The sequence below is a fragment of the Ovis canadensis genome, chromosome 1 (genome assembly GCF_042477335.2).
Source record: "Ovis canadensis isolate MfBH-ARS-UI-01 breed Bighorn chromosome 1, ARS-UI_OviCan_v2, whole genome shotgun sequence".
Taxonomy (NCBI): Eukaryota; Metazoa; Chordata; class Mammalia; order Artiodactyla; family Bovidae; genus Ovis; species Ovis canadensis.
In genome coordinates, this window is record NC_091245.1 from 98068222 (window position 1) to 98085347 (window position 17126).

The 17126-nt window shown below is 39.6% G+C and overlaps 1 protein-coding gene across 2 annotated transcripts in view; it reads right to left on the reverse strand.

The window, feature by feature from the left end:
* The window catches only part of NOTCH2 (notch receptor 2), a 216215-nt gene that overhangs the window by 123379 nt on the left and 75710 nt on the right, over nt 1-17126 (reverse strand). For both annotated transcript variants that reach the window (XM_069602391.1, XM_069602372.1), the window contains exon 2: nt 6878-6959. Coding sequence is in view for 1 of the 2 variants with exons in the window: in XM_069602372.1 (XP_069458473.1) it covers nt 6878-6959 (82 nt within the window). In the remaining variant the exon portion in view is untranslated. The remainder of the gene's footprint in view (nt 1-6877; nt 6960-17126) is intronic.

Below are 17126 nucleotides of genomic sequence, written 5' to 3' on the forward strand. Positions count from 1 at the left end.
ATTCTTGTGATGGCAGCATCATTTATCAGAAGTGGTAGAATTTAACCTGTCTCAGTTTCACAGCTGCATAAAATCTGTCTGGACTTGCTCATCTTCCATTAGGAAAAACGGAAGAAGTTTTAAGGTTTTAAGTTTAATTTTTTCTACTAAAAAGCATGTTAGCACACAATATCCTCCACCCCCACCTTCACTGCTCTCTTCTTATATTTCATCTGCATTAACTGCACTGAGTTCTCATGGTCAAGGCCACTTCTCAGAAACACAGCATTAGCCAAGCCTGGCCCATGTATTCAGCTGGCAAAAAACTTCATATGGGGTTTTCCATAATATGGTACAGAAAAACCCTAACAAAATTTTGGCCAACCCACTATTATGAGCTACCCAGGCCTATCTATGTCTCTACTTTAAAGGAAACTATATAGAATTTTAATCATAATCCTGATCTGAAAAGCTACCTTTCATGCACTTTCAAATGTTCCACACTGCCTTTTCAGGAGATCCTGTTTAAACTACCACTTTAAAATAGGTAATTTTGTCCCATTTTACTGATAAGCAAACTGAGACTCAGAGAAACAGTACATTTTCAAAGAGCACACCTCAGGTCAGATACTTAAAGAGTTATGTGATATTGGGCAAAATATTTAACCTGAGTTTTCATATACTCACTGTTAAAACAGGGATATTAAAATTATCTACCTTACATGAGGAGGCTTCCCATGTGACTCAGTGGTAAAGAATCTACCTGCCAGTGCAGGACACACAGGAGACACAGACTCAATCCGTGGGCCTGGAAGATTCCCTGGAAGACGAAATCGCAACCCACTCCAGTATTCTTGCCTGGAGAATTCCATGGACAGAGAAGACTGGGGGGCTGCAGCCCATGGGGTCGCAGAGTCAGACACAACTGAGCGACTGAGCATGCTCAACCTTACCTGAGGACTAGAAAAATACATGTAAAGAGCTTAATTGAGCACAGAGGCTAGTAAGTAATAAATGCTCAATAAATGTTAGCTAGTATAATACTCTTTAACTTGCCAAAGATCTAGTTACTGACAGTGCTTGGGGCTTAACTTCATGTCTATCTGACATGAAAACTTGTCCTTTCCATGTCACCAAATAGGGCTCTTTCAAATATGTTACTTTACTCACCAGTGCCAAACTAACCATACAGGAGCCTGGGGCAAAAAAAAAAAAAAAATCAACAGTTCTGATTTCATCTTTTTTTAAATGTACATACTTTAATCATAATTTTTGCATTAATTTTGAACTACTGCCTTCAAATATTATTTATCAAGATTGAAGGAACCTTGCTGGCAAAACCAGTTTCAGCAGGAAAAGAGAAAGTGATTTAATAGTTGATATTTTCCCAGTGCCTTCCTTTGATCTGATACTGCCCCTGAACAGCGCTGAGTGCACCAGCAAGGTGAGTGAAAGTGGAAAATGCTGAGTCAGGCATGACTTTTGAAAATGCCTTTCTAGGGCAGTACCACCACAACACACTGGTGATGCATCCTATACTATAAGTCAGGCTCTGGAATGTTTTGAGTATCTCTATTCCTGGTTGCTCAGTCATGTCCGACTCTTTGCAACACCATGGACTGTAGCCCACCAGGTTCCTCTATCCGTGGGATTATCCTGGCAAGAATACTGGAGTGGGTTGCTATTTCCTTCTCTCAAGAGGATGAAGAAGGCAATGGCTCTGGTTTTCTTGGATGGCTTTTGGAGGCCTGGACCACCAACACTCCTTCCTAATCCTGGCAAGGAAAACTGTTAGTTAAGTTTAATGTTTGTTAGCATTAACAGATAAATTTTAGGTGAAATGTGACAGTTATGTTTTATAACATTTTTTATTTATAATAATTTACTTTAAAATGTTTCTACTTAGATACTTTGGCAAAAAGTAGAGATTCTCAAAAGGAATCAACTATTCACAGAAGCTATATAACTCATGGTGACTTTCTATTATTTCACAAATACTGTGCTAGTTACCTCTTAAGTGATATGTGGAAAACTTTGAAAACTCTTAAAATTTATTTTATACTGTTAAAAGTAATGGCTGAGTTGTTGTTAGTGGCTAAGTCGTGTGTGGTATTTTGCAACCCCATGGACTCCAGCAAGCCAGGGTCCCCTGTCCTTCACTATCTCCCAGAGTTTGCTCAGATTCATGTCAATTGAGTCAGTAATGCTATGTAACCATCTCATCCTCTGCTGCCCCCTTCAATCTTTCCCAGCATCAGGGTCTATTCCAGTGAGTAAGCCCTTCACATCAAGTGGCCAAAGTATTGAAGCTTCAGCATCAGTAATGGCAGAGTAACTTAGATCAACTCTCTCATTTATAATTATTATAAACTTCAGACAAAATATTAAAAGGTACCAGAGAGCAATCAAAGCAGGCAGAAACTAGAAGCGATATTGGTCTTGAAGGAAAAAAAACAAACTACATATATGAAACCTACACTTATATACCTTTTTCCCTGAAGGTATTCCCCAGTTCATGAAGCACAGGTGAATGGAAGTCCTATAAGAGCTGAGTCGTCAAAGGTATCTGGAATTGTCAAAATTCCTCTGAAAACTGAGGAAGAGAAATCCTGGACCAGACAGAACCAGTTTTGTAACCAGACATGTTAAAAAACATGTCATGTAACTCCACAACAAGATGATATGAGGAACACAACAGAAAGCAAGAGCTGCAAGGCTGAAAAGCTGAGCACGGTTTTGGGGAGTCAGAGGTTTGAATTCAAGTCCTACCAAATTAGAGGGGCTTGAGATACACCCCAGTATGTGGTAGACACCTCTTGCTTTCCACTGAATTCACTGAAGGGTCATACTTTGGGAATAAGGTCTGTATCCAGACTCCAAGTCTTGACTAAGACACACTATCAGACTAAGAGCAAAACAGACCCACCATACCAGAACCTAAATACAAGCCTCCATAGCATAAAGCTGATCTTCCAGTAACATTCTTTAGTAGAATTTTAAAATGTATCACTTGCAATGTCCAAAACCAATAAAACTACCATAAACATGAAGTAAAGGGAAACTGAGAGAGCTGTTGATGGAAACACACCCAAAGACAACCCATATGTTAAAAACTGGCAGACAAGGACTTTAAATAACTATACTGTGTCCTTAAAAATACACATTTTGTGAATTTTGCAAATTGTAACCTCACCCACCCCCAACACTCTAGTGAACTTGAGTTGCCCATGAGTTTTAATCAAAGTGGGATTTGGAATGGTTTATATTTGAAAGCCTGAGAAAACAACTTGAAAGTGATTAATGACAGCCAAACTTAATTATATATTTACACCTCCCAGTAGGACAAGGGAGAGAATGAAATGTCTTCTCTGTGTAGTGAGAGAGGGCTTTATTAAGAGCTGACAACAACTATTTAGGAGCAATAATTGAGTTTTATGCAAGATTACACAGGTTCTTCTTGTCTAGCTCCCAATCTAATACAGACTGATAGAATACTTAACAGTTAGAAAAAAACAGTTGAGCTGTATACAAAACTAACCTTTAAAAGTACTTGTCCTCATCTGTCAGTGTGATCTTATCAAGGATTTCTATAATTTCCATAAACAACCATTATAATTTAGCTAAGTCAATAACATTATGCTCTTTAAAGAGACAGTCAGTTGCCTTCTACTTTAAAACATTTTCCATTAACTCCCACCCACTCACCCCAGTAAAAGAAGTTTGGCCTCAGCTCTCTTTCCTTAATCCACTAAGCAATCTCATGAATAAAAAGATAGTCATTAAGTCCTATATATCTGATGTGATTTTTATAAATGTGATTTTTATAAATCTTCTAAGTGTTCTAATATTCATATACCATTTTGTGGAAATAATATTTACTGAGCAAGCTGGAGTAATTTCTTTCCCTAGGGAAAAAAAATAAAAGGTGGTGAAGATATACTGAAAGGTCTGCTAAGTAGATGTTATTTTTATTTAAATTTTGCTTAACATTCTGTGGATGTTGGCTGGGGTGCCACTGTAGATGAGTGACCTGGCATCCCTGATATTGTTCTTGCATTCCTGTGTCCACTTATGTTGATTCTCCTGCTCCTGAAGTTGCTAATATTACTTTTACTGAAGTAGAGAAACAATCACTTTTTACAAGCTTTGTTATCCACACTAGTCTCCCCAGAAGATGGCCTTACCCATTTTTCCCCTTACTCTGCTTTTCACTAGAAGATTGTTTCCCTCACAACAGGATTGGAAGCCATTTGAGGGATATCTAGGAACTATATTTAGAACCATAACCATAAGCAATCCACACCATCAATAATTAGCAAGTATTCAGCAACAGAATTCTGGCAGCTCCATTTCTGTCGATCACAAAGTGAGTCCCCTGTTTCCTAGCAATGCTTCTTCCGAAAACTGGGGGCAACTTCGTCTCTCTCACCTTGGTTGGAGAGCCTGAGACTCACAGATCTGTTTTCTCTCCCAAAATGACCCTTAGTGTCCATTCCTGGTATGTGCTCAGAGTTTAGTCTCCTCTAGAATCTTCTCTCCCCATGTCAGACCACAAATATGTAGGCTAACACTTGGAAAGTATTTGAAATTCTCCCTACATAAGTCACCAAGTTGAATTATCTCTAAATAGAACTAAATTGCCTCTCTGTATGGTACCGACATCCTGAACACTACATGAAGCAAACAAAATTCTGAGGAAATGTCCAGGCTCTACTTATTTAAGACAAACAGATTTAAAAACATGTGAGATGTATGGAAAGAGTAACACAGAAACTTACGTTACCATATGTAAAATAGATAGCCAATGGGAATTTGCTGTATGGCTCAGAAAACTCAAACAGGGGCTCTGTATCAATCTAGAGTGGTGGGATGGGGGCGAGAGATGGAAGGGAGGTTCAAAAGGGAGGGGACATATGTATACCTATGACTGATTCATTTTGAGGTTCGACAGACAACAACAAAATTCTGTAAAGCAATTATCCTTCAATAAATAAATAAATAAACAAGTGAATGATAATACCTATTGAGCATTTTTTGATTCAAGAAACATGTTGTTGGGAACTAGCTACATACCAGACTGAAAATGTACAAGACCAGGACCTCTCATACTCTAGTGGGAGAAACAAATATTATCAACAAATGATTATAATATAATGGGTTAACTACCACGAGATAGCTCAATAATAGAATGAAGCAAGTAACTAAGACACCAGATGCCAAAAAGAGACTAAACAAGATTTCAGCGGCCAATTCTAACGTATTAAGTTCCTTTCCTTATTATCTCCAGTTGTGTTTCCATTCTTAGGGGAGACTACATCACATGTTTTTGGTTGGATTTTTTTCCCAGCTAGAAAAACTAAGTGAACAGCCTATAATGAGCTACATAAAAAATTTCATTTCCAATGTTATCTTTATTCCAATCCAAATAACCTATTGTTAAGCTTTACTGTCATCACAGCTTAAAATATTTTCACTTTGGTGAAGAAAATTTTTTCTGACTTGGAAAAATTCTTGTTCATAACATTAAAGAACTTAAATCCCGGTGTCAGAATAGACTTGATTGGAACAAATGTAATTATTACAGTTAAGTTATTCAGCTAAATATCCAGAAAAGAAACAAAACTATGTTAGATAAAATCACTTAAAATGCTTATCAAGCACATACTTCTACCAAAGTAAAGAACAAATACACTCCAAAAAAAGTATTAAAGAAGATAAATGTCATATTACCAAATCTTATTTTCTATTAAAGAAATAGAATGGATACATGGTCCTATCAAAAATTTTCAATTGAGGTAGAAGTGGGGGAAGTTATCCATAGGAAATCTAGAGAAGCAATTTAAAAGAATACCTCACAGGCTTCCTCAAACAAAAAGTATGGCTACACTTCACGATTAGACAGGAAGAAAAGAAACACTCTTGAGAACGAGCCTATACTCCCTAGTCCTATTCCTCATCCTAATTCATCTCTAGTGTGGCTAGTGTGTGCATGCTCAGCTACGTCCGACTCTTTGCAACCCCATGAACTGTAGCCCGCCAGGCTCCTCTGTCCATGGAATTTTCCAGGCAAGAAATACTGCAGTGGGCTGCCATTTCCTAACCCTAACCCTTATTCTTTTAAATCCATATAATGACCTTCACCCACAGCCCCTACTCCCTACTCCATCCCTACAGGCATGTATGTATTTTCTTCTCTCACAGACTCTCCTTCAGAATTGGATATTTTACATTAGGGGGAAAAAAAAACTGTTACATGGCTATAATATTTACCTATGGTAGGCAGAATTAAAGTTAACATGCATTTGGTCTAACTTAAAAACAATATCAGAGCTAACACGTTGAGAATCGATTCTAATCTGAAAACTGAAATTTTCTTAACTGAAAGATTTCTTAATGATTAAACTGAAAAATGTTAAAGAATATACTCTCTGGGCTTCCCTGATGGTTCAGTGGGTAAAGAATCTGCCTGCAATGCAAGAGACACAGGAGACACGGGTTTGATCCTTGGGTCAGGAAGATCTCCTAGAGGAGGAAAAGGCAACCCACTCCAGTACTCTTGCCTGGAAAATCCCATGGACAGAGGGGCTTGGTGGGCTACAGTCCAAAGGGTCACAAAGAGTCAGACATGACTAAGCACACATACACACACACGAGCTACTCACTGAAAGCCTTTATCATGATGAAAAAGATAAGGGTAAGACAGTAAGTTCTTATTAACCATTTATCTGACATCCAAATCCTCATCTTCCAAAAAACTACATCCGGAAAGTTAGTGAACCAGTAACATTTCACAGAAGTATTAAGTATAGGATAGTAGAACCAAATTTTGCCCAATTTCCTATTGAGGAAAAATAAGATATATGAAAATGAAAAAAAAAAAAGAGAGAGAAAAACTTACTTGCAGTATCCTGTACCGTTGTGGTAGGTAACACATATTCCCTCATTTACACACGGCTCATAGCCATCCCGACACTGCAATGCTAAAAATAAAAACAAATGCACATTAGAAATAAGACACTAATCATAACTCTTAGACATTAAAGAAACATCCAGCTCAGGGCATCTTTTTATCTTTTGGCTTCTGGGGCCACAGAAAAGCTCATCCCAAGAGTCTCTTCCCATAGTAACTGCTCTGTGGTCCTGAATGGCATTCTTAATTCTCTGTGCTTCTCTCTCTCTAGGCTACTACATCCCTTTCCCAATGATACTGAGAGAATTAAAGTTATGCTATCCAATCCACGATATACCACAAGCATCTTGGGATTTGTATACTTCGGATAAGCAATGTAAGGATTCATCGACGAATATTCAGGAAGACCGTAGATACTAGGTCACCATGATATCAATGAATTACTTAAGCCTTCACGTGAAGTTTCAAAACATGCCACTTCAAGAAGTAACCAGAAACATCAATAATATTCAATCAATAAACTATATTTGAGAGCCTAATGTGCAATGCCGGAGACCTGAGTTCGATTCTTGGGTCAGGAAGATCTCCTGGAGAAGGAAATGGCAATCCACTCCAGTATTCTTGCCTGGAAAATCCTATGGACAGAGGAGCCTGGTGGGCTACAGTCCATGGGGTCGCAAGAGTCGGACATGACTTAGCGACTAAACCACCATCACCAATGTGTAGCAGATGCTGTACTAGGATCCAGAAGAAAAGGTGGAAATAGAAAACATAGAGAAATAAATAAAACATAATCTCTAACTAACTTCAAGAGGCTCACACAAAGATGGGAAGCAGACCATGAATAGAGCTTGTAGATGAGGGGGGATATCAAAGTAAAGAAAATGAAAAGTTAATTTTATATATATATATAAATAAAATAATAATTCTCAAATTCTTGAATCCTCATTCCCACAGTAAAAAGGCACTTCACCATCCTAATTCCCTCAAAAAGAGACTGCTCAGAAATAAACAGCAATAGTAGAAACTTTCATTGAGTTCAGCCAAAAGAGGAGGAAGTCTACCCAAAGGCTGCCATTTGTTTGCTGGACAGTTACAATACCTTGATCGTTTAGCTTTTAGAGTTAGAATTTTCATCACCAAAATGCTTATCAAGAATCCTAGTAACAATTAGAAAGGCAAGACAGAAAGAAGCCTTGTCAAACAATAAAAACCAAAATGGAAATCCTGAAACATTTTCTGGAAGATTATGAAGATAGTCATCTCCTAGGATGGTTCATGTAAAAATACCTGAAAGCAAAACCGACAAGGCCCTGGTTTTGAGTTTCCTCTGTGCATATCACTCTATGAATAGAGTGTGCATATCATTCTATGAATAAATTACAACATCAGAGGCTCTAGGTCTGCCCTTCTGGATGATACTAGCTTCTTCTCACAGCAGGGCCCATGCACAAGCTAGATATCAGAACAACTCCTCTACTAACGATTACTGCATGAGAACCCTTTGCTTGCCCACTACTGTTATCAACATCAAACTGATGAAAGTAAATAAACATCTCATCTGTTAAGGTAATAATATTTTTTAAAACTAGTAACAACAATAGTTAACACACAACAATACTGTTTAAAGCACTTACACAGACTAATTAAATCTTCCCCACAACCCTATGAAGTAGTTAATTTCATTAAACTCATTTCCACAGAAAGCATAAGTGACCTACTTATTGTCACAACCATGAGTTAAAGAGCCAGGATTTGAACCTACGGAGTCTGGATCTCATGAGAGAGTCCGTCCTCTGAACACAGTAATATGCTGCTCCCTACTATGACATTTTTCTTCTCAAATTGGGCAGAACAGGTATTATTAAACCCACATATTGGAAAGCGAAGCCCAAGGAGCTGAAGAGACCACTTCCTGGGGCATTCCACCCTAGCACTAGCTATGACACTGCAGGGCTTTACTGAATCCAGCCACATCTCCGTGACAGCTGTTGGGATCACACAAGCAGTCACTAGGTTGTAGTCCGAACAGGCATATACAGGAACAGGGTCATCTTGTTGTCCATATCCCACTTCCCTGTAGGGCTCAAATGCTCCCTCTTCCCACACTGATAAGCCCAATGCAACAACTATAATTAAAACAGTTAATGTCAGGTTATTTCCTCCATACCAAAGTTCTCAAACTGATTTTTTTATTCTCTTTAGACACTTTTATTAGTTGCAATGAGAACTTCCTGACTTTTTTTTCTATTTGCTTTTTTCTTAAAAAAAAAAAAAAAAAGGCAAACTCATAGTAGGAAAGGAATGTCCTGCAGGCACAGAGCAAGCCACAGCTCTGTCCTCCCCCTGCAGGAATCCTGGTGCAGTAGAGAGAGTCACAAGTCCTGAAACCCTGTCCTGACCACAAATGAACTGCACCCCTGCAAGAAAAGTAGAACCTCATGGGGGTTCAATTTCCCAACCTGTAAGTCAAATGGTGGTGAACTAAATACTCCTGGAGGGTCCCCTCTGATCCAACAGTGACCGCTCCCTCATTAACAGAATATGAGTGCCATGCCTGGTGCCTAGAGAGATTTATCCAGAAGGATATAAAAAGCCAGACACCTGTGACTCAGAAAGCCACGGATGCAAAGAAAGAAAGAAAAAAAAAATCAGTCTGTTCCTATTAAGTGTCCTGGCAAATCATTACACTGACAGGTTCAGAGAAATATAAACAACCTTAAGTCAATATGTGGGAATCAATATAGAGAATAACTTTATAGCCTAGTCTCAGTGAACCAGTCAAATTCAGTGACCAAAAAGGAGGTGGGCTTACAAGGCTAATAATTAATGCTATGTGACTAATCTGCAGGATCATGCTACCTTGAACTTTTAACATTTACTAAGCCACAATTCTCAAACTTTAGTGTGTATCAGAATCATCTGGAGGGCTTGGTAAAACACAAACTGTCCAACTCCATTCCCACAGTTTGTGAGGGAATCAGTCTAAAGCAGGTCTGGGAATTTGCATTCCTAACAAATTCCCAGGTGATGCTAATTCTGCTAATTTGAGGAACCACACTAGGAGACAACAGCTGTATTAAGGCATGATAGTCCACTTTAAGGAACTTCCTAAGAATGTATAATACATTGGAAGTCTTGGATGATGCACATGACAATATAGTGCCTGAATGAATGAACAACCAATAAAAAAGAGTAAAATGTGGACACTAGTTTGTTCAGGGGCTATTTCTAAAAGAATACTGCAATTATTTGTCATAAAAACAGAACTAAAAACTTTGATAACTCAAAACCATGATGGTGAGATTGGGAAAGACCTCATTTCAAAATTCAATTTACTTTTTACCAATGTAAAACAGTTAAACTTCATAAAACTTAAAGCAGCTTTATATCTGTAGAGTAGAAAGTGAAATGTTCAATCATACTAATCAAAGAAATCATGCTTAAAGCATTGTTTTAAGAGACTCAGAGAAATTAGTCACTCACAAAAGGAGTAACTTTTTCCAGAATTTTCATCTTAAGCTACAGTTCACTTCAGTTCGGTCGCTTAGTCGTGTCTGACTCTTTGCGACCCCATGAATCGCAGCACAACAGGTCTCCCTGTCCATCAACAACTCCCGGAGTTCACGCAAACTCATGTCCATCTAGTCGGTGATGCCATCCAGCCATCTGTAGTCCCCTTTTCCTCCTGCCCCCAATCCCTCCCAGCATCAGGGTCTCTTCCAATGAGTCAACTCTTCTCACAAGGTGGCCAAGGTATTGGAGTTTCAGCCTCAGCATTAGTCCTCCCAGTGAACACCCAGGACTAGTCTCCTTTAGGATAGACTGGTTAGATCTTCTTGCAGTCCAAGGGACTCTCAAGAGTCTTCTCCAACACCACAGTTCAAAAGCATCAATTCTTTGGCACTCAGCTTTCTTCACAGTCCAACTCTCACATCTATACATGACCACTGGAAAAACCATAGTCTCGACTAAACAGACCTTTGTTGGCAATGTAATATCTCTGCTTTTCAATACGCTATCTAGGTTGGTCATAACTTTCCTTCCAAGGAGTAAGCGTCTTTTAATTTCATGGCTGCAGTCACCATCTGCAGTGATTTTGGAGCCCCCCAAAATAAAGTCTGACACTGTTTCCCCATCTATTTGCCATGAAGTGACGGGACCAGATGCCATGATCTTCGTTTTCTGAATGTTGAACTTTAAGCCAACTTTTTCACCCTTCTCTTTCACTTTCATCAAGAGGCTTTTGAGTTCCTCTTCACTTTCTGCCATAAGGGTGGTGTCATCTGCATATCTGAGGTTATTGATATTTCTCCCGGCAATCTTGATTCCAGGTTGTGCTTCTTCCAGCCCAGCGTTTCTCATGATGTACTCTGCATAGAAGTTAAATAAGCAGGGTGACAATATACAGCCTTGTATAGTACTCCTTTTCCTATTTGGAACCAGTCTGTTGTTCCATGTCCAGTTCTAATTGTTGCTTCCTGACCTGCATATAGGTTTCTCAAGAGGTAGGTCAGGTGGTCTGATATGCCCATCTCTTTCACAATTTTCCACAGTTGATTGTGATCCACACAGTCAAACGCTTTGGCATAGTCAATAAAGTAGAAATAGATGTTTTTCTGGAACTCTCTTGCTTTTTTCATGATCCAGCAGATGTTGGCAATTTGATCTCTGGTTCCTCTGCCTTTTCTAAAACCAGCTTGAACATCTGGAAGTTCATGGTTCACCTATTGCTGAAGCCTGGCTTGGAGAATTTTGAGCATTACTTTACTAGCATGTGAGATGAGTGCAATTGTGCAGTAGTTTGAGCATTCTTTGGCATTGCCTTTCTTTGGGATTGGAATGAAAACTGACCTTTTCCAGTCCCACGGCCACTGCTGAGCTTTCCAAACTTGCTGGCATATTGAGTGCAGCACTTTCACAGCATCATCTTTCAGGATTTGAAACAGCTCTACTGGAATTCCATCACCATCACTAGCTTTGTTCGTAGTGATGCTTTCTAAGGCTCGCTTGACTTCACATTCCAGGATGTCTGGCTCTAGATGAGTGATCACACCATCGTGATTATCTGGGTTGTGAAGATCTTTTTTATACAGTTCTTCTGTGTACTCTTGCCACCTCTTCTTAATATCTTCTGCTTCTGTTAGGTCCATATCATTTCTGTCCTTTATCGAGCCCATCTTTGCCTGAAATGTTCCCTTGGTATCTCTAATTTTCTTGAAGAGATCTCTAGTCTTTCCCATTCTGTTCTTTTCCTCTATTTCTTTGCATTGATCGCTGAGGAAGGCTTTCTTATCTCTCCTTGCTGTTCTTTGGAACACTGCATTCAGATGCTTATATCTTTCCTTTTCTCCTTTGCTTTTCACTTCTCTTCTTTTCACAGCTATTTGTAAGGCCTCCCCAGACAGCCATTTTGCTTTTTTGCATTTCTTTTCCATGGGATGGTCTTGATCCCTGTCTCCTGTACATTGTTATGAACCTCATTCCACAGTTCATCAGGCACTCTATCAGATCTAGTCCCTTAAATCTATTTCTCACTTCCACTGTATAATCATAAGGGATTTTATTTAGGTCATACCTGAATGGTCTAGCGGTTTTCCCTAATTTTTGCAATTTAAGTCTGAATTTGGCAATAAGGAGCTCATGATCTGAGCCACAGTCAGCTCCTGGTCTTGTTTTTGTTGACTGTATAGAGTTTCTCCATCTTTGGCTGCAAAGAATATAATCAATCTGATTTCGGTGTTGACCATCTGGTGATGTCCATGTGTAGGGTCTTCTCTTGTGTTGTTGGAAGAGGGTGTTTGCTATGACCAGTGCATTTTCTTGGCAAAACTCTATTAGTCTTTGCCCTGCTTCATACCGCATTCCAAGGCCAAATTTGCCTGTTACTCCAGCTGTTTCTTGACTTCCTACTTTTGCATCCCAGTCCCCTATAATGAAAGGGACATCTTTTTTGAGTGTTAGTTCTAAAAGGTCTTGTAGGTCTTCACAGAACCATTCAACTTCAGCTTCTTCAGTGTTACTGGTTGGAGCTGCTTGATAAATATCCATCTCATATACTGTGTATCTGTATTTGCATGTCCCTGCCCCCAAAAAGGCAAAAACAAAAAGAAGCAGTAGATTCCAATTTCATCACTGCACCACTTGGCAATGTGACACAACATCTAGATGCTAAATTTCACACATTTTCTTTTTTTTTTTTTTAATTTTGTGGCTCTTGGGCTTTTCTCTAGTTGCAGTGCGAGGGCTTAGCTGCCCTGCCGCACATGGGATCTTAGTACCCTGACCAGGGATCGAATCGACATCCTTCATATTGGAAGGTGGATTCTCAACCAGTGGACCACCAGGGAAGTCCCCACATTTTCTGTGTATTTGGGGACTGCTGCTGCTGCTAAGTCGCTTCAGTCGTGTCCGACTCTGTGCGACCCCATAGACGGCAGCCCACCAGGCTCCCCCGTCCCTGGGATTCTCCAGGCAAGAACACTGGAGTGGGTTGCCATTTCCTTCTCCCATGCATGAAAGTGAATGGTGAAAGTGAAGTCGCTCAGTCGTGTCCGACTCTTAGCGACTCCATGCACTGCAGCCTACCAGGCTCCTCCGTCCATGGGATTTTCCAGGCAAGAGTACAGGAGTGGGGTGTCATTGCCTTCTCCATTTGAGGGCTAGTTTTCCAATATTCAGAAACATACAGAGGGAATTTCCTGGAGGTCCAGTGCTTAGGACTCTGCACTTTCACCGCCCAGGACATGGGTTCAATCCCTGGCAGGGAACTAAGATCCCGAAAGCCACAAAACCAAAAAGAAAAGGAAAGAAAGGAAGGAAGGAAGGAAGAATGAAGAAACAAACATACTTAAAGTGTATCTACTATGTGAGATACAGGTCGTGGTGTCAGAAAAATCATGTTTTATTAGTCCCTGTCCACATGAACCTTATTTCTACTAGGCAAAGACATAATAAGTGAATAAATAAAGTTCACTCACAGTAGTAAGTGATAGATTCTACTGCAAGCAGAACCCAGTTCTGGAATACAACATAACCAGGAAGGCCAGAGGTATAGGGACCTACTTTAGATACAGTGACTAGGCAAGGCCTCTCTCAGGTGGTAAGAACAAGTATCATGATGATACAGGTGAAAAGTGATCCCAAAAAGAGGAAACCAAGTGTAAAAGCCCAAAGATGGAATGAGACTGGTGTTCCATGTTTGTAAGGCTAGAAATTATTAAACAAAGGGGAGACTAACAGGAGATAGCAAGGAAGGCAGGCAGGGGTTAGACTACAGCTTCTACTTTAGGGGTTAGCACAGACTACTGGGCTGCCCTAAGCAAGGAAAATAATACAGCCAAATCTGGGTTTGAAAAACTTAGGACCATTCAATGCTCCAGTGTAACGAAGGTTTTTTTTTCCCCCTTCTGATATAAGCTTATGCAGGGTACTCCTTTTTAGACTAGGCTGAAGCTACCCATTTTCTCAGCTCCCCCCAAGTGGTAAGGATTTTATTTTAATCACCTCTAACCTCCCAGAAGTATCACTTGCAACGTGTCCTTCCACCACTTGCCCATCTACATGTAGTGGCTTTCAGTTCTTATTCAATTCTCAGAAGTTATTCTCAGCTTGGCTTCAGAAGAACCAGCTGAAAGGTCAGTGCAGTTCCTTGGGTGGATACAGTGCCAAGCCTGGCATTTTTTCTTCCAGGGACAAGTCACTTCTTAATTCTTCCAGTCTAAGCCATCACCTGTGCCTTCAAGATCACAGCCCATAGTGGGTCCAACGTTACCAGGAACTGCTTTGAATGCAGACTTTAGCTCAAACAGATCACCATGAACTCAGTTCCTTGCCTCCACTAGTATCTCAGCTTCCTTTCCTCTGGTTGCTACTTCCCCTTCAGTATCTAAATTCTGCTCCTTCCTCCTAGCCCAGCTCGCCTCCTGCCTGGCCCAGAAAGCTCCCCCTGGACAGTTCTGTTCTCTCAGGCCAACCCCTACTCTTGTAACACTAATAATTCACTAATAAATGCTAAAAAGTTTAGCATTTAATTCTGTACTGTCTTCTAACTCTCTCGGCCTTCACACTTCTAAGTTCCTAGAGGATAGAAACTACTTCTCTTCTGTATAATTGAGGCAATCTAGTTCAGTGATTGAAGCAAAAATGCTGCAATCAGGATCTCAGCTGGAATTCTAGCTCTCCCATTTACTATCTCTTATCCTCTTTGCGTTTTCATTTCTTACCAGAGCCCTGATAAGAATTAACTGAATTAATACATTTAAAGAGCCTAGAACAATGTCTTATACATAGTAAGAATTCAAAAAAGGATTGCTCACATAGTAGGAGTCCTGTAATGCAGGGAGACCCAAGTTTGATTTCTGGGTCGGGAAGATCCCCTGGAGAAAGGATAGGCTACCCACTCCAGTATTCTTGGGCTTCCCTTGTGGCTCAGCTGGTAAAGAATCTGCCTGCAATGTGGGAGACCTGGGTTCAATACCTAGGTTGGGAAGATCCCTTGGAGAAGGGAAAGGCTACCCACTCCAGTATTCTAGCCTGGAGAATTCCATGGACTGTGTAGTCCATGGGGTGGCAAGGAGCGACTTTCACTTCACTTACTTTCACATAGTAGGTAGTTGAATTCTTTATAAATTGATTTCATGATAAATGGTGGCTTTAAAGGAACTTCTTGTGTCAATCAGACCCCACTTTAAACAAACTGAGAAACCAAGAGTCCTAAGAAATTTAGGTCATACTATAAATAAATGGAATAAATTCTTCCCAGCTGTCACCAATTAAGATCTAATAAAGAGATACTAAACTACTATCTTAAAAAAAAAAAAAAAAACAGTCACCCATTGCTTTAAAAAAAAAAAAAAACTATAGCACTGCAAACCTGAGGAGAAGTGATTCATGAAAGGTAAATTAACACTATATATAAGCAAAAATGTCATTCAGTTTTAATATGGTGTTTTTAATTGTTAAACAACTACTCTTGAGCACAGCCCATTACTAATCATTGCAAGAAAGTCAAACGGAGAAAAAAACAATTCCTATCCTCATGGCCCACACAGTCTAGGGAAGTTAGGAATAAAAATTGCTTTTATTGTATACCTTTGACAGGCCTTCTCTCAATATCAATTTCAGAATCACTCCAGAAAGAACCTTTAAGAAATACAACACAAACCTTTGTTGTTTAAGGATAACTCAGTCCAGACAAGGTTCTAGTATTTATTCATGTTTATCAGCCTCACTTGTATATAAAGACAGCAAACAACAGAATAAACTGTCATTGATTTTAACCAGTTCCAGTGCCTCAGGAATTTATCCATTTAGGGACAGACCTCAGGTATCCAATTTACTGGAATCGTCCTTAAAAATTTCTCCAGGCATTTACCTAAGTTTTTCCAAGGCTTTTCAGTAACATGTCAGGTACGTATCACTGGTCTAAAAGCCTCCCTTTGTTTTCAGAATCTCTAACATGAGTAATTAAGTCTGCACCCCAGCCAGTGTAATCTGAGCAGCCTTCAAATGTGTTTCACTTGTTGTATTAACATGTAATCGCTTTAAATTGGCATTACTTGCTGCTTTGTAGCCTCTTCAAATAAGCCTCTGTCTGTCGTCTGCCTCACATGATTTTTTTTTTCATCCATATCCTGCTCCCTCAATCTGCAGGATGGGATCTATTTGTGCTTTTATATCCACAGATGACTCAAAAGACATTTTAGTGCCTTGAATGGCTGGGGTTCCTAAAATATGTGAAGAGGAGGTATAGAGGGCTCTTTTAATTTTCTTTTCAACATTTATGCAAATTTCAAGTGGCAGCATTTGAGGAAGATGAAGTCTGAGCTTACGCCCTAGGACCTTGGCTGTGGCTGGCTGCTATTGCTTCAGGCACATGGTGTCTGGAAGAGGCTCAGTAAAATGAACAAAGCAAAGTTTTCTAAAATGACTGCTTGCATTATTACCAAAAATAGGAGAATTGAAGGCAGACAGGGAGACATCAGGGATTTGCAGTAAGTCTCACAGCACCCTGCAATTTCAAACAACAAAGCTTTCACTAAATTTTTCATTCCATTTTTTTGGGATCAAGCCATAAAAAAAAAATCCAAACAAACAGAAGAAGTGCAGAAGCTTCAAATCCCAAGTAGTACATTTAAATAAAAACAAAGTGGAGAAACATCTGTCTTTCTCTTTGAAATCTGCCTTGATAAAAAGGCACATAAATGCAACAAGGGAGATACTAATTTTATTTCCC